The sequence below is a fragment of the Ranitomeya imitator genome, chromosome 1 (genome assembly GCF_032444005.1).
Source record: "Ranitomeya imitator isolate aRanImi1 chromosome 1, aRanImi1.pri, whole genome shotgun sequence".
Lineage (NCBI taxonomy): Eukaryota > Metazoa > Chordata > Amphibia > Anura > Dendrobatidae > Ranitomeya > Ranitomeya imitator.
Window position 1 is genome coordinate 678,000,948 of NC_091282.1, and position 18,332 is coordinate 678,019,279.

An 18,332-nucleotide genomic window follows, 5' to 3' on the forward strand; every position below is an offset into this window, starting at 1 on the left:
AATGACATGTCAGTCATTTCACTTTCAACAAGGAGAGACCTTGTCCCCTTAGAACCCATAGCTGGAGTTAGGCACACTGCTGTATTCTTCAGTAGGTAAACAGTGAAATGTTCTCTGTGATCACTACTTGCATGTCACGTATCTCCTGTGCAGAGAACCTCCAGAGAAAGTTACATCCATAAGTGACTGAGGTTAGCTGTTCTTCTTATAATGCTGTTGTGTGTGAACTGTGCTGTAACATGCACAGGATCACTTCTCTCAAACACTGTTGCTGAACTCCATCTGGGATTACAAGCTTGGAAATGTATTTTATTTTCATGAGAAAACCATGGAAGGATACCAAGTTGACAGCTGCCGGATATAGAACCTGCAGAACCTGTAACAGGCACTTGACTTCACTGTTGACCTCATTCAGATGACAGTTTTTGTCGCGTATGTGAAACATGGACAGATTTCTTGTAAACGGAGGAAAAAATTTTTATGCGACCCTCCATGAAAAAATTCAATTTCCGAGTGCTGTCAGATATTTTTTATAGACCCATAGACTGGCTTTGCCGATTTCAATCCGATGCTTGGATCAAAAATTGGACATGTTTTTTAAGATTTTCCACAGACTGCTTGGTTCATGAGAAATCACAGTCATGTGAAAGGCCCCAAAGACTATCACAGTGCTATCTGCAAAAACCATGGATAGTAATCATATGAGAACATTGGGTATATTAATGAGGTCTAATGGTGAAGTCTGTGCATGGTTTGGTTTAGACTGTTCAGTAGTACCCTACACAAGGGTATAGTTCACAAGGCGGTAGAGCATGACCAGTATATCGGGGCAAGACCAATTGGAATAACCATCTCGTGGGCCTGACACACAGAGCTCTAGAAGTATCTGATGCCTTGTGGGCCAAGTGAGAGGAGGATAAGCGGGTTTTGGTGTTACATCTTAGCCAAAGGAAATCTGTCATCAGGATTTTGCCACCTAATTCGAGAACAGCATTTTATAGAAATGGAGACCCTGATTGCACCAGTATGTTACTTAATGGGTTGCTTGTGGTTATTTTGATAAAACAAATCAGCAGAAGATAATCACTACAGGGTTAGTAAACCTGCTGCTAGTCCTCCATACTCATTGGCTGCATATAATGCCACCCCACCACTGATTAGCAGCTTTCTGCCTATGCACAGTGCACACCCAATGCTGCCAATCAGTTGTGTGGGTGGGGTTATACACAGCTGAGCGTTCGGGGAATGGCTAAATCTGCAGCAGATAGAACAGCGATTTTATCAAAACTACAGCAAGCAGCCCAGTTAGTGACGCTTTGTGGAATTAGGGTCTCTGTACCCACACAATATGCTGCTCTCAGATAGACTAGTGAAAAGCCTGATAAATGATTCCCTTTAGGCGAACCTGGAATATATTAAATAATGAATATAGTGGTGTCTAATTGTGGCCATAGCTACGGAGCTACCGCTGACTTTATCCATACTGGACATACAATTCCTCCTGTGACTTTACAAATAAGCAACGAGTTTGGAGAAATGTCATTTATAACTTATTTCTGCTCGATGTATCTTTTACTCTATTTTCTTTAAGAAGAAAAGAAGAAGAACCCTCCATACTTCTTGATAAGGAGAAGGTTCCATCTGGGGCTGTCAGCCGAGGTTTCAGTGTGGCTGATTTTCCCAGGCAGACGTGCTTTTCCACTGTAGGGATAAAATCCTAATGATAGATTTGGTTAATACTAACTGAGATGGAACAGATTGCAGCATCATAACAATGAGCTTCCCTGTGCTCGCTCGTTCCGGGGGAGCGTATTATGACAGGTACATTCCATTTCGTACATATAGAGGCAAAATCTACACCGCACTGTCTGTGCAATTAGGAAGAAAACTCCGCAGCGGACAATCTGGGTCCATAATATAAATGTCACAATCCAGAAACTGAGATGAAGACAACTGAATGTTCCTTCCTTAACACTTTATTCACATAAGTATTTTTTTGCTGTAAAACTTATATTCCTAGCAAAACAACAACATTCTTGTAAATAATCAAGATCGTTATATAATATTGGTCCCAAACAGAGACGATTGAATATTTGCTAGAGACAAAAGAAAAATTTCAATCAAGCACAGCGAATGTAAAGAAACAATCTTTATCGTGACTCCATTAAAAGCATAGGTGGACTAAAGCACCAGATAATGCTCGTGAAGTATCAAGCGTCTTCGTTTGAAGTGCCGATAGAAAGTTTCCCATTCAGTACAGCGGATTAAAAGAAAAAAATCTGACGCGTTTCAAGTCAGCCAAAAGCCAGACTGATCTGAAACGCTGGATTGGAAACTTTCTATCGGCACTTCAAACAAAGATGCTTGCTACTTCACAAGCATTATCAGGACACACAGGAGTGGACTGGTCAAGAACCAGATCGGACAACATGCATGCATTAGATGGGGTCGGCAGTACCTACCAAAGTTTTTTTTTACTACTTGAATATTTCAACAGATTCAAATTTTAACAAAAAGACTCATAATCTTCCAGCTAATGATGCTTGGCTCCCCTTGTTAGATGGATCCATGAAGACTGAGGCCTGGGTGGGCACGCGGACCCTAGGGTTTGGTGCAGCAGGGACAAAAGCACATGGAAATCAAGGATCTAACACACTGGAAAGCACAGGAGGACATATGTATAGCACGGCTGAGTTAATGGCGTGATCAAAGTACAATGTATTCTGCAGGGTATTGCAACTAGAGAAAGATCCAGGAGATGGTACTCAGCGGGCAGCTGGCAAGATTGGAGGTGTGTAGCAACCTAGAGGCCTTGCAGGATGAGAGCGCAGAAAACACAAGGGATGAAGATTACAGATACAGATTAGGAGTCTTAATCCTAAATAGCGATGAGCTGTGCCTTTTAAGTTTGGGTTCGGACGAACTGGAGTCCAAAGTTCATTTTGAGTACTTGAACAGTCCCGAACCCCATATAAGCCAATGGGGACCCAAACTTTGGTGCTGTAAAATAACTGTAAAATGGTCTCAGTAAGGGCTAGGGCAGCAAAAGGAAACAAAATGGGGGTAAGAGTAGGACAATTGCCATTCAAATAAATGTGGATAAGAAAATGACTTAAAATAATATAGAATTTAAAAAAAATAATAAACTTGAACCAGGAGGCGGAGGTCCAAGTGGAGGAGTGGAGCAGTGTCTTGCATGTGAATTTTACTGCAGTTGTTAATAAATAAATAAATGCCGAGGGATACTTCTTATTTTTAACCCCTTAACCTCCGTAGGTATTTTTGTTTTTGCGTTTTCATTTTTCGCTCCCCTTCTTCCCAGAGCCGTAACGTTTTAAATTTTTCGGTCAAAATGACCATATAAGGGCTTGTTTTTTTTCGGGAGGAGTTTTACTTTTGAACAACACCATTAGTTTTAACATATCGTGTAAAAAATTCCAACTGCGGTGAAATTGCAATAAAAGTGCAATTCCACAATTGTTTTTTTTTTTTTTTTACTATGTTCACTAAACACTAAAACTGACCTGCCATTATGATTCGCCAGGTCATCACAAGTTCATAGACACCAAATATGTCTGGGTTATTTTGTTCTTTTTTTTCCTAAATGGTGAAAAAATATCCAAAGATACAAAATTCTGCCCCCCCCCCAAAAAAAAAAAAAAAAACATTACACCATTTTCCGAGACCCGTAGCGTCCTCATTTTTTGTGATCTCAGGTTAGTTGAGGGCTTATTTTTTCCACGCCGAGCTGACATTTTTACCATTTTGTTGCAGATATGATCTTTTGATCGCCCATCATTGCATTTTAATGCAAAGTTGCGGAGAGCAAAAAAAGTAATTCTGGCATTTTGCCTTTTTTTTTATCTTTATGCAGTTCACCGATCGGGTTAATTCTTTATTTATATTAATAGATCAGGCAATTCTGAACCTAGTGATACCAAACATGTGTATCTTTGATTTTTTAAATTGTTTTATTTTGAATTGGGTGAAGGGGGATGATTTGATCTTTTAGATTTTTTGAAATTTTTTTAACTATTTTTAAAAGAATTTTTTTTCACTTTTGGCATGCTTCAATAGTCTCCATTGGAGACTAGAAGCTGCCATAACCTGATCGTCTCTGCTACATACAGATGATGATCAGATCATCTGTATGTAGCAGAATTGCTCACTTGCTATGAGTGGTACTCATAGCAATCCGACAGTGACAAGCATAGAAGTCTGCTGGAGACCTCTGGTTGTAATGCCAACCCATCGGCGACCCACGGTCATATGACACAGGTGCCAATGGGTAGGATTTCCGATGCGTGTTCGAGAAGCGCGTGTTAAATTCCGCTGTCAGAGTTTGACAGCAACATTTAACTAGTTAACAGCCGTGGGTGGATCGCGATTCAAAGGGACTGAGTCTGACATCGGAGTACTATTACGTCCGATGTCAGAAAGTGGTTAATAGCCAGGCAAGGGAATGCAGACATCAATGATCTTGTCTTATTATGCTGAGAAGGAGCCAATATCTTACTGACCTTCCCAGCCTATTAATATCAGCCCCAGCTGTTTGTTTAGTCTGCTCTGGTTATTAAAAATGTGGGGGGATCCTAAAAAAAAAAAAAATTGGACTCCTGCCTATTTTTATACAGCACAGGAGCAGAACACTATAAACACTGACTGAGATAATGAGATGCAAGTTTTATTACTTAGAAACCAGTAGTTCCAGTAATGTGTAAAAACAATAAAATGAAAATGCTTAAAGTGGTTATCTGTCCTAATCTCAAAGTGTTATTTTTTATATTAAATTGTTTTAATCAGTTATACAGCATGGAAATAATCATGTTTGCAGTTAAATAGCTTTTTTATCTGCTGTTGTTCTGCTTTAAAGCTTTTATCTTACACAGTGTACAGGTTGCTTCCAATAAGATTGGCCATAAGAGCCTAGCTGAGTATGTCCTGTTACATTCCAGGTGAAGAGTTAACCATCTCGTTCCAGCCTATGGATTTCTATACAGCAGTTAGACAGCTCTTCACCTCCCTGCCCTTCTGTGTCAGTCTCTGACCTGGAGCTGTTATCAATCCTGCAAAATCACATTCCCTCAGCTCCCACCATTGGCAGTTTCCAGAGCAGTTTTCCTAATCACCTTTGAGCCTTGCACTTGTTCAAGTGCAACGTTATGCAATGTTAGATATATTCTATATCACAATAAAACTCATTAAATGCAATACAAACTAAATTAAATGTTTCCAACAGAGGAGAAAACCTGGACGATTGTTCAGCACAACATTACGAAAGTGACACCAGCGCCCCGATCACTTTCTGGAAGAGCGTATTCCATGTCATTAAACTACAGCACCGGAGAGGATCAGCTGGAAGCCATGATCAACAATGCGGAGTACTGTGAGCAAGAAGTGGTTTATTACTGTAAACATTCTCGCTTGCTGAATTCTCCAAGTAAGTAACACACCTACTTATTATCATAATTTCATGGTCCTCTATTTAACCAGATTATCAGCTTTCCCCAGGCAGCTCTATGTGAAAATGTAAAAATGTTGCCTGCTTCAATATTATTAATGAAATTCACTAAGCAATTCACTGACAGGAAGCAAAATGGTTAAAGGGATTGTTCAGGCTTAGAGCTCAAGTCTGCAGTCACTCTATGTGCTATGTGCCTGCAGACTTGTTAATCCTCTGAGCCCGCACAGTGCATGCTATCAGGATTCTCTGGTGTGTCTGCAAGTAAGCGATTTCCATATTTCCAGTCAATTTCAACTAGATATGTCCAGCTTCACTCAATTCACTTCTAGTTAACATAAGACCACATGTGGGCAAATCGCATACTAGCAGTCACTCTCTCGCCAACTCCTGGCACTGGAGAATCCTGACAGCATGCACAATGTACACTGTGAGGCTTCACAAGTTTAAAGTCGCATAAAGTGACTGCAGATCAGAGCCCCAAACCTTGACAACCCCTTAGGGAATTGAATTATGAAGTATATTAGAAAGTTGAAGATTTTTTTTAATTATTTTTGGATCAAAGTCCCCATTTTTCCCCATACACCCACAGGGCCCTGGCTAGGAAGAGTTGGTAGGAATTGGTGGTCCAGCATGTTTCATCCATCTCCATTTAAAATCCATTGCGCTGAGCAGAAAAGCCAAGTGCCATGCTTCAACAGCCATAAACTGCATCACAGTAGCACAGTGTTGCTGATGGCAGACATTAACTTCAATAGCTCAGTGTACCACAGCAAACGTATGGCAATCTGAAATCTGCAGGATGTGTTCATGTTCAGACCTGGACCTCTTAAGTGTGTGAAGCCAGTAAGTAATGCAATGTATGTATACAGTGACTTCACTTGCAGAATAGTGAGTACAGCTCTGGAGAACAGGGCTGCCACTAGAAATTTCGGGGCCCCATACTGGCAAAATTTTCGGGGCCCCCTTGAAACTCCGCCCAGGCTCCACCCCAGCCCCGCCTCCAGGCTCCACCCCTCAAACTGTCCACAGTCCCACCACTCTCTCTTGGAAAATCTCCACTTCTCACCTATCACACATTGACAGTTCCCATCACCAGATCACACATATAGCCGGCAGCTTTTGTTTTGGCCAAAAGATTTTTTAAGCCGCCACCATAACACGGTAGACACTTTTGGCCGGGCCCTACTCAACTGTAACCTACTAAATATTTGTAAAAATATGCAATACAATTTAGGTATATTTTTATTTATTTTTCAATTTTTAAAATGACCTATAATACTACATACAAGGAACAAATACCACCGCACTATGACCAGATGACATATTACCACCACAGTGATCGAATAATATAAAATACAACTAACAAATACCGCTACACCATGACCAGACCGCATATAACCACAAATGACTGAATACTACAATACTGATCAGTAATTAAAAAAAACCCACAATACTATCACCAGCAGTGCCATTATACACAGGAGATCTGTAATTAGTATGCAGTGTCTGTGTACAGGTAATACAGTGATCACCGGTGACATTATACACAGGAGCTCTGTATATAATGTATAGGTAATACAGTGATCACTGGTGACATTGTACACAGGACCTCTGTATATAGTATACAGTGTATAGTGTCAGTGTATAGGTAACACTGACTTACCAGTGACGTCTCTAGGTGAAGTCCTTCATCTTTCATCCAGCACAGACCGCCATCACTTCATCCAGCCAGGACTCGTCTCTGCAGGAAATAAAACAGTTATCTCGAGTTCCGCTTGTAGAACACATTACTTAATTTTCCCAACTTCTACATTACACCACATGAAGAAGGCAACATAGTATCACTCTACACAGTAACAGGACCTCCCCCCCATTTAAAACAGTATACTCAAAAAATAAAATAAATACATCACTGCAATAATAATATCCCTTAATTAGCCCCTATGGTAATATTCGCCATCCTAGCCCCCGTGTGTCTCATTCCAGGCTCCAGCCATATGTTCTCCCATCCTGCCCTCATGGGTATCCATTCTGCCCCATATGATCTCCCCATCCTGCCCCATCTGTCTCCATCGTATCCATTCTGCCCCATCTGTGTCCAATCCTGCCCCATCTGTGTCCAGCACTCTGCCCAGTCTGTGTGCAATCCTGCCCCATCTGTGTCCAGCACTCTGCCCCATCTGTTTCCAATCCTGCCTCATCTCTGTCCAGCACTCTGCCCCATCTCTGTCCTGCACTCTGCCCCATCTCTGCCCAGCACTCTGCCCCATCTCTGCCCAGCACTCTGCCCCATCTCTGCCCAGCACTCTGCCCCATCTCTGCCCAGCACTCTGCCCCATCTCTGCCCAGCACTCTGCCCCATCTCTGCCCCATCTCTGTCCAGCACTCTGCCCCATCTCTGTCCAGCACTCTGCCCCATCTCTGTCCAGCACTCTGCCCCATGTCTGCCCAGCACTCTGCCCCATCTCTGCCCAGCACTCTGCCCCATCTCTGCCCAGCACTCTGCCCCATCTCTGCCCAGCACTCTGCCCCATCTCTGCCCAGCACTCTGCCCCATCTCTGCCCCATCTCTGTCCAGCACTCTGCCCCATCTCTGTCCAGCACTCTGCCCCATCTCTGCCCAGCACTCTGCCCCATCTCTGCCCAGCACTCTGCCCCATCTCTGCCCAGCACTCTGCCCCATCTCTGCCCAGCACTATGCCCCATCTCTGCCCAGCACTCTGCCCCATCTCTGCCCAGCACTCTGCCCCATCTCTGCCCAGCACTCTGCCCCATCTCTGTCCAGCACTCTGCCCCATCTCTGTCCAGCACTCTGCCCCATCTCTGTCCAGCACTCTGCCCCATCTCTGTCCAGCACTCTGCCCCATCTCTGTCCAGCACTCTGCCCCATCTCTGTCCAGCACTCTGACCCATCTCTGTCCAGCACTCTGCCCCATCTCTGTCCAGCACTCTGCCCCATCTCTGTTCAGCACTCTGCCCCATCTCTGTCCAGCACTCTGCCCCATCTCTGTCCAGCACTCTGCCCCATCTCTGTCCAGCACTCTGCCCCATCTCTGTCCAGCACTCTGCCCCATCTCTGTCCAGCACTCTGCCCAGCACTCTGCCCCCCGTGTCCCGTTTTCCTGCCTCGGGCCCCCACCCTGTGTCCAGCTTTACTGCCCCCACCCTGTGTCCAGCTTTACTGCCCCCGGCCCCCACGCTGTGTCGAGCTTTACTGCCCCCCGGCCCCCACCCTGTGTTCAGCTTTACTGCCCCCCGGCCCCCACCCTGTGTCCAGCTTTACTGCCCCCCGGCCCCCACCCTGTATCCAGCTTTACTGCCCTGGGCCCCCACCCTGTGTCCAGCTTTACTGCCCCCCGGCCCCCACCCTGTGTCCAGCTTTACTGCCCCCCGGCCCCCACCCTGTGTCCAGCTTTACTGCCCCCCGGCCCCCACCCTGTGTCCAGCTTTACTGCCCCCGGGCCCCCACCCTGTGTCCAGCTTTACTGCCCCCGGGCCCCCACCCTGTGTCCAGCTTTACTGCCCCCCGGCCCCCACCCTGTGTCCAGCTTTACTGCCATCGCCGCTCTCAAAAAAACAAAAAAGTTCTACTTACCTGCCGCGCTCCTCTCTCCACGCAGCTGCACCGTGCACTCGCCGGCGACTGACGTCAGACGCCGGCGACCTGCACGCTGCGGCTGTTAACTATTGCGCCCGCACGTCAATAGCGTACAGCTGTAGCGCCGGCCGCCGCTAAGGGCCCGGTTCAGCCTGCGGCTGCCGGTAGGGGCCCGGTGAGCAGGTAAGAGGGGGCCCGATGCGGGCCCCCTCTGCTCACCGGGCCCCATACGCCAGTCACGGCTGTAGTGCCCTGATGGCGGCCCTGCTGGAGAATAACACACAATGTAATTAAGGATCAGTACTGAGTCAGTAATGTAATGTATGTACACAGTGACATTCACAAGCAGAATAGTGAGTGCAGCTCTGGGGTATAATACAAAATGTAACTTAGGAGCAGTACAGGATAAGTAATGTAATGTATGTACACAGTGACTGCACCAGCAGAATAGTGAGTGGAGCTCTGGGGTATAATACAAGATGTAACTCAGGAACGTATATACTCGAGTATAAGCCAACCCGAGTATAAGCCGAGGCACCTAATTTTGCCACAAAAACTGGGAAAACTTATTGACTTGAGTATAAGCCTAGGGTGGAAAATGCAGCAGCTACTGATAAATTTCAAAAATAAAAATAGATACCAATAAAAGTAAAAATAATTGAGACATCAGTAGGTTATGTTAGGACTGGCGGAACGCACCAAGTATAAGATGTAATAATATTGGTGCGTTCGCAGTCCGGGGTCCACCGTGCAGGTGAAAAACCTGCTGCTAGTAAGTGGCAGCGCTATATGGCGGTGGAAGCGAACCCTGTAAAGCCACAGGTCTGCAATACCGCACTAATGAGTGCAAGCAAGGAGTCAGCGAACTCAATCCCAAGACTCAGGGTTGAAGTCCGTACAGACTACTTGCGCACCACACCGCAATTGGGTGTGTTAGGTATAGTAAGAGCACCGAAGTGCGAACTGTGCCGTGCTGGCAGACACCACTAAGTACCCGGACGTGGGTTAGGAAGCGCACTACTGGCGCATGGCACCGCACTGGCGGTCACAGCAATAGACGCTGATTCATGTGTAACATGTTGAGTAATTAGTCGGGCGCTAGGTAGCAGCCATACACCTTACGCGAACAGTCATACAATAGGGTAGGGGTATTTAATGAACGACTTGCACTCACACAAAAACACACGTATACAAATGTACACTAGCGCATGGCCGTGCGGCCATGCGAGCCTTATATAGCTGCAGCAAGTAAAAGACCTTCCTAGAAGGACCAATGAGAGGCTGCCATACCTGAGCATGTGACCCTAAATCTCCACTGAGAGATCTTGCCCTGGGCATGCTCAGTGTGTGCAAAGCAGGACTTAGTCCTAGCACTTAAAGGACCTTCCTGAAAGGACCAATGGACTTAGCTGCAGTATCTGACCTTGTGACCCTCGATCTCCACTTAGAGACCTTACTTACGAGAAAAGCAGGACTTAGTCCCAGAAGCGTCTGCTCGCTGCTGCCCAGCACCGACTTCAATGGCAGAAGCCGGAAAAGCAGCAGTAACTCTTTGTATAGAGTGGGACTGAGCAAGACGCTGGGACCGACGTCTCCGCTGAGCAGGCTCCATTGCGGCAGGAGAAAAATTGGAGACCGCAGCGGAGATGGCCCGAGATTCCCCCTGTGCAGAGGCGGGAACTCGACCCCTAACATTACCCCCTCTCCTAGGGCCCCCCTCCTTGGGCCTCGCTACGCTCGAAGGCGGCAATGAGCTACGGAGCCCGAATGTGCTCAGCAGGCTCCCAGGACCTGTCCTCAGGACCATAACCCTTCCAATCCACCAAATAAAACTTTTTGCCACGTACCACCTTGCACCTCAAAAAAGCATTCCCCTCAAAATCGTCCGTAGACAAACCCGATGTCCCAGCAGATTACTCGGAAAACCGGGACATGTATACGGGTTTCAAGAGGGACACATGAAAGGTGTCGGTGATACCCAGGCGTGGCGGAAGGGCCAAACGATAGACCACAGGATTAACCTGTTCGAGGACCTTGAAAGGACCCAAGTAGCGAGGTGAAAACTTGGTGGACTGAATTCGCAGCCTGATGTTACGGGTGGAGAACCACACCAAGTCGCCAGGAGCGAAGGTCGGAGCGAGGCGCCGATGTGCATAGGCGGAGGACCTCATTCTCTCCCTGGAGGCCCGAATGGCATCCTGAGTGCCGTCCCAAATATCCCGTGCCTCCACAGCCCAGTCTGCCACCCTGGAGTCGGCAGACACGGGCATAGACACAGGTACCTGCGGATGCTGACCATAGTTGATGAGGAATGGGGTTTGTCCAGTGGAGTCGGCTACGGCGTTGTTCAATGCAAACTCTGCCCATGATAGCAAGGATGCCCAGTCATCCTGCCTGGCTGAGACAAAATGTCGCAGATATGTGACCAAGGTCTGGTTGTCCCTCTCTACCAACCCATTCGTCTCGGGATGATATGCGGAAGAGAGATTTAACTCAATGCTGAGAAGACGACAAAGCTCTCCCCAGAACCAAGACGCAAACTGGGGACCCCGATCACTGACAATTTTGTCTGGCATACCGTGTAGGCGGAAGATGTGTTTAATGAACAACGCTGCCAAGGCCCGTGCAGAAGGTAACCGTGGTAGCGGCACCAAATGCACCATTTTCGAGAAATGATCGGTGATGACCCAAATGATGGTACAGCTGTGAGACTTGGGTAAACCCACAACAAAGTCCATCCTGAACATCTCCCAGGACCTGTCTGCCACCGGCAAGGGATAGAGTAACCCTGCTGGCCGTTGACGAGGAGATTTATTTTTGGCGCAGGAGACACACGCCTGAATATAATCTCTGACATCCCGGACGATATGTGGCCACCAGTACTTCCTCGCCAGCAGCTCAGATGTCCTCTTTGTCCCAAAGTGTCCACCCACCCTGGACGAATGAGCCCAAGAGAGAATTAATGGGCACAAAAGTCTTGCCCGGAGGCACAGACTTTAGCAAAACCGGCGCTACGGTTTTCAGGCTCTCTGAAGGGACAATAAGCCGAGGCTCCCTTTCCTCCTCCTCGGATGACACAACAAAGCGACAGAAAGTCTCAGCACGAATGTTCTTCTCCCCAGCGAGAAAATGAAGGGTAAAGTGGAACCGGGAGAAGAACAAGGACCATCAGGCCTGGCGAGAATTTAGCCGCTGGGCTGTTTGCAGATATAACAAATTTTTGTGGTCCGTGATGACCTGAAAGGGAAAACGAGCCCTCTCCAAAAGATGTCTCCATTCCGAGAAATCCAGCTTCATCGCTAGCAACTCCCTGTCCCCAATGGAATAATTCCTCTCCGCAGGTGTGAAGGTCTTGGAGAAGAAGAAGCACGGATGCTTCCGACCTTGAGCATCCTTTTGGAAGAGGACTGCTCCTGCACCAACGGAAGAGGCATCCACCTCCATTATGAACGGCTTATCAACATCGGGACGATGAAGGATGGGAGCGCTAGCAAAATGGGACTTAATAGAAGAAAAGGCCCTGGAGACCTCTTCTGACCACAATTTGGGATTTGCTCCCTTCTTGGTGAGGGCTACCAAGGGAGCTACCAAAGTTGAGAAGTGGGGAATGAACTGGCGGTAATAATTAATGAACCCCATAAAGCGCTGCACTGCTTTAAGAGAATGGGGTTCTTGCCTGTCCATCACAGCCTATAGTTTGGCAGGATCCATGGCCAATCCCTGGGCGGAGATGATATAGCCCAGGAAAGGTAAAGACTCCTGCTCAAACATACACTTCTCCAACTTTGCATAGAGAGAATTTGCCCGTAAGAGGTCGAAGACTCTGTCAACATCTCTCCCGTGGGAGTCAATATCTGGAGAAAAGATGAGAATATCATCCAGATAGACTACGACCGAGGTGGAAAGCATATCCCGGAAGATGTCGTTGACAAAGTCTTGGAAAACGGCTGGGGCATTACAGAGCCCGAAGGGCATCACCAGATACTCATAGTGCCCATCTCTGGTGTTAAATGCCGTCTTCCATTCATCCCCCTCACGGATGCGAATCAGGTTATGAGCACCCCACAGATCTAATTTGGTAAATACCTTAGCTCCCCGTAGCCTATCAAAAAGCTCAGAAATCAGGGGCAGCGGGTACTTATTCTTAATGGTGATGGCGTTAAGACCCCTGTAATCTATGCAAGGACGTAATTCTCCATTCTTCTTCTGCACGAAGAAGAATCCTGCCCCTGCTGGTGACACTGACTTCCTAATGAACCCTCTTGCCAAATTCTCCTGGATGTATTGGGACATGGCCTCCGTTTCCGGAAGAGAGAGGGGATAGACACGTCCCCGAGGAGGTTCTGCTCCAGGCAAGAGATCTATAGGACAGTCATAGGGACGGTGAGGCGGAAGGGTCTCCGCAGCCTTTTTGGAGAAGACGTCTGCATAAGACCAATATTATTTGGGAAGAGAAGAGAGATCTTTGGGTATCTCAATGGTGGAAACCTGAACGCACTCTTTCACACATCTGCCCTTACAGAATTCACTCCAACCCAATATCCTCCCAGAGGTCCACTCAGTATGTGGGGAGTGGAAACGGAGCCAGGGTATTCCCAGCAGAATCTCATCCATTCCCTCGGGAAGGACAAGAAGGGAAATTATCTCCTGGTGGGATGGGGACATAGCTAACGTGAAAGGGACAGTCTGGTGTGTGATCTGAGATGGAAGTGTTGACCTGTTCACTACTCTAACAGTCACCGGTTTGGCGAGCATCACCAGAGGTATTGCATGGTGCAGAGCAAAAGCCGAGGACATGAAATTTCCCTCTGCTCCAGAGTCCACACAAAGCTCGACTGTTAGAGAGTGAGAGCCTAATATGATTGTTCCCTTGAAGGACAGCTTGGAGGAACATGCCGCTGTGTCTAGAGAACCTCCTCCAACGGTTACTAGACGCGATCGTTTACCCAATCGCCGTGGACACTTATTGGCATAATGTCCTTCTTGTTGGCAATTTCTGCAAACCACGGGTACTCGAGCGGTCCGAGACTTAGGTCCCGCTCGAGAAACCTCCATGGCCTCATGGGAGTCGGACGCCTGAACGGAAGATTCTAGAGGTCTGGCAAAGGTGGGAGCCAGCCGAAACCTCTGCCTACACTGGGCCCGCTCCAACCTCTGCTCGTTAAAACGGAGGTCGATGCGGGTAGAAATAGAAATAAGCTCCTCCAGTGTGGCGGAAATCTCCCTGGTGGCCAAGGCGTCCTTCACATGGTCTGCCAGTCCTCTCCAGAACACTTGAATAAGGACTTTATCTGGCCACTCCAGCTCAGAGACCAGAGTCCGGAATTGGACGGCGAACTGGTTGACCATGGATGAACCCTAGGTTGTTGCCAACAATTGGAGCGCGGCATCGTGGGTGACACGAGGTCCCAAAAATACCTGTTTGAGAGCGACCAGGAAGAGAGGAGCACTCTGCACCACACGATCATTGCGCTCCCATAGCAGCGTTGCCCACTCCAACGCCCTGCCCTACAAAAGGGATAAAATAAATCCCACTTTCGCCCGTTCCGTAGGAAAACGTGTAGACAGAAGCTCAAGATGTATGGAGCACTGACTCACGAATCCCCGACATTGCTTACTGTCACCAGCAAACTTGTCTGGAAGCGAGAGACGGGATATAGTCGGAGTAGGGGTCGCAGCGGACAAACTGGCTGCGGCTACACTTGCAGCCTGAACAGCGACAGCAGTGACATCCACAGCTGAGGTTGAATGCTCTAGAGCCGCCAACCTTCCCTCCAGCTGCTGGATGTACCGCTGTAAACGCTGATCGTTCGTCATTTACTATCCAGACCCTGGCGTTAGTGTTCTGTTAGGACTGGCGGAACGCACCAAGTATAAGATGGAATAATATTGGTGCGTTCGCAGTCCGGGGTCACACCGTGCAGGCGAAAAACCTGCTGCTAGTAAATGGCAGTGCTATATGGCGGTGGAGGCGAACCCTGTAAAGCCACAGGTCCGCAATACCGCACTAATGAGTGCAAGCAAGGAGTCAGCAAACTCAATTCCAAGACTCAGGGTTGAAGTCCGTACAGACTACATGCGCACCACACCGCAACTGGGTGTGTTAGGTATAGTAAGAGCACCGAAGTGCGAACTGTGCGGTGCTGGCAGACACCACTAAGTACCCGGACATGGGTTAGGAAGCGCACTACTGGCGCGTGGCGCTGCACTGGCGGTCACAGCAATAGACGCTGATTCGTGTGTAACACGATGAGTAATTAGTTGGGCGCTAGGTAGCAGCCATACACCTTACGCGAACAGTCATACAATAGGGTAGGGGTATTTAATGAACGACTTGCACTCACAACAAACACTTGTATACAAATGTACACTAGCACATGGCCGTGCGGCCATGCGAGCCCTATATAGCTGCAGCAAGTAAAAGACCTTCCTAGAAGGACCAATGAGAGGCTGCCATACCTGAGCATGTGACCCTAAATCTCCACTGAGAGATCTTGCCCTGGGCTTGCTCAGTGTGTGCAAAGCAGGACTTAGTCCCAGCACTTAAAGGACCTTCCTGAAAGGACCAATGGACTTAGCTGCAGTATCTGACCATGTGAGCCTCGATCTCCACTGAGAGATCTTACTCAGGGCATGCACAGAACGAGAAAAGCAGGTCTTAGTCCCAGAAGCGTCTGCTCGCCGCTGCCCAGCACCGACTTCAATGGCAGAAGCCGGAAGAGCAGCAGTAACTCTTTGTACAGAGTGGGACTGAGCATGATGCTGGGACCGACGTCTCCGCTGAGCAGGCTCCACTGCAGCAGGAGAAGAATGGGAGACCGCAGCGGAGATGGCCCAAGATTCCCCCTGTGCAGAGGCGGGAACTCGACCCCTAACAGGTTAAATGTTTTTGAATATCCATATTGAATCAGGAGCTCCATAACATTCTCCATTCGCCCTATATAATGCTCCATAAAGTTCATGATGGGCCCCATGAGATGCTCCATAAAGTTCATGATGGGCCCCATAAAATGCTCCATACAAAAATATGCCCCATATAATTCTGAATAAAGGTTAATGATTGCCCCATAAGATGTTCCATACAAGAATGCCTCATATAATGCTTCATAATTAATGAGACAGCTCTTCCCACAATTGATTTGGAAACAATTGTACAATTGGAAAATCAATTCTTGGAAGAGGAGATTGCGGGTGCGATTAGAGACACTCCATTGGGGAAAAGTCCTGGCCCGGATGGTTTTTCATCATTATTCTATCAATCATATAGAGAGCAACTTGCCCCATTTCTCACTTGAGTGTTTAATGCAGTATCGATGTCTTTCCCGTTCGCTCCACAATCCCTCGAGGCTCACATTACAGTAATCCCGAAACCAGGGGAAGATTCCTCACTAGTTTCTAATTACCGTCCAATATCTTTCCTGAATATTGATACTAAATTGTATGCCAAAATACTAGCGAACAGGTTAGCACCCATCCTCCCCTCAATAATATATACTGACCAAGTGGGGTTTATACATTGAAGAGAGGCACGGGACAACGTGAACAAAACCATATCACTCATGGCGAGTGCTCTGGCATCCTCAAAACCATTAGGCCTGTTGTCAGTAGACGCAGAGATAGCATTTGACCGGGTACGCTGAGGTTTAATGGGCTTTTTTTGAGGGCAACCCTTAGACAGATAGACCTGGGACATTGCTTCCTCAATAAGATCACGGCTTTGTATACATGCCCATTGGCTCGTAGTAAAGTCAATGGATCTACAACCCCTGGCAATAATTATGGAATCACCGGCCTTGAAGGATGTTCATTCAGTTGTTTAATTTTGTATAAAAAAAGCAGATCACAGACATGGCACAAAACTAAAGTAATTTCAAACTGGCAACTTTCTGGCTTTAAGAAACACTAAAAGAAATCAAGAACAAAAAATAGTGGGAAAAACGCAGAAAATACGCAAAATTAATGAACATGCTGCTTTTTTACCGCGATGCGTTTTTTTCACGGAAAAACTCATCATGTGAACAAAACATGCAGAATGCATTCTAAATTATAGGATGCATAATGTATGCGTTTTTAATGAGTTATTATAGCATATTTATCGCGAACAACGCAAAAAAAGTGAAAAAACTTAACGTGTGCACATAGCCTTACACTGTAACATGATGCCCCCAAACCCCCTTCCCCCCCCCCCCCTTCCCAGGTATCCTGAAGGTGGTGTCAGCTATAGCTCTGTCTTTGGCGTGTGAACCTGACTCTGGAAGCACTTTGTTTGTCCTACTGTGAACCCTGACTTGTCCTGTGTCTGTTATCTCCCCCTGCCTGCCCTTTCCCAGTGTCTCTTTGTTTGTTTGTATATCTGCTTGACTCCCTGGTTATGATCTTGGCTTGCCTCTTTAACTCTGTTTCAGTTTGTCACTATTGTACCGTATTTTGCCCGTCCTGGTTTACTTATCCCTTGCTATGTCCTGACTACTCATTCTGTCTAACTCCATTTGTACTATTGTGCTGTCTTGTAATCTGACTCGGCTTTCCTGACCTCCCTCTCGCCACTAGGTGGCGTCTGTTCAGTTGCTCTGTGTGTGCAGTCTGGCTTCCCTACCAAGCTCCCCCTGGTGGAGGTTGCGCTGTACTGCACTGGAGCTGCATGACACATGGTATCGCTGAAAACGTCATCTCGTCCCACAAAAAACGAGCCGCCATACAGCATCATCAGCGACAAACTAAAAAAGTTATAGTCCTCAGAATAAAGCGATGCAAAATAATAATTTTTTATATAAAATAGTTGTTATCGTATAAAAGCGCCAAAACATAAAAAATGATATAAATGAGGTATCGCTGTAATCATACTGACCCGAAGAATAAAACTGCTTTATCCATTTTACCAAATGCGGAACGGTATAAACGCCTACCCCCCCAAAAGAAATCCATGTATAGCTGGTTTTTGGTCATTCTGCCTCACAAAAATCGGAATAAAAAGCGATAAAAAAAGTCACGTGCCCTAAAATGATACCAATAAAAACGTCAACTCGTCCCGCAAAAAACAAGACCTCACATGACTCTGTAGACCAAAATATGGAAAAATTATAACTCTCAAAATGTGGTAACGCAAAAAAATATTTTTTGGAATAAAAAGCGTCTTTTAGTGTGTGACAGCTGCCAATCATAAAAATCCACTAAAAACCCCGCTATAAATAGTAAATCAAACCCCCCTTCATCACCCCCTTAGTTACAGAAAAATAAAAAAATTTAAAAAATGTATTTATTTCCATTTTC

The 18,332-nt window shown here is 46.7% G+C and overlaps 1 protein-coding gene across 1 annotated transcript in view; it reads left to right on the forward strand.

Annotated features, from left to right (window-relative positions):
- LOC138642083 (contactin-associated protein-like 5) overlaps positions 1–18,332 on the forward strand; it is a 484,494-nt gene that overhangs the window by 364,594 nt on the left and 101,568 nt on the right. Inside the window, exon 13 of the mRNA XM_069730012.1 lies at positions 5,240–5,440. Within this exon, the coding sequence (XP_069586113.1) occupies positions 5,240–5,440 (201 nt within the window). The remainder of the gene's footprint in view (positions 1–5,239; positions 5,441–18,332) is intronic.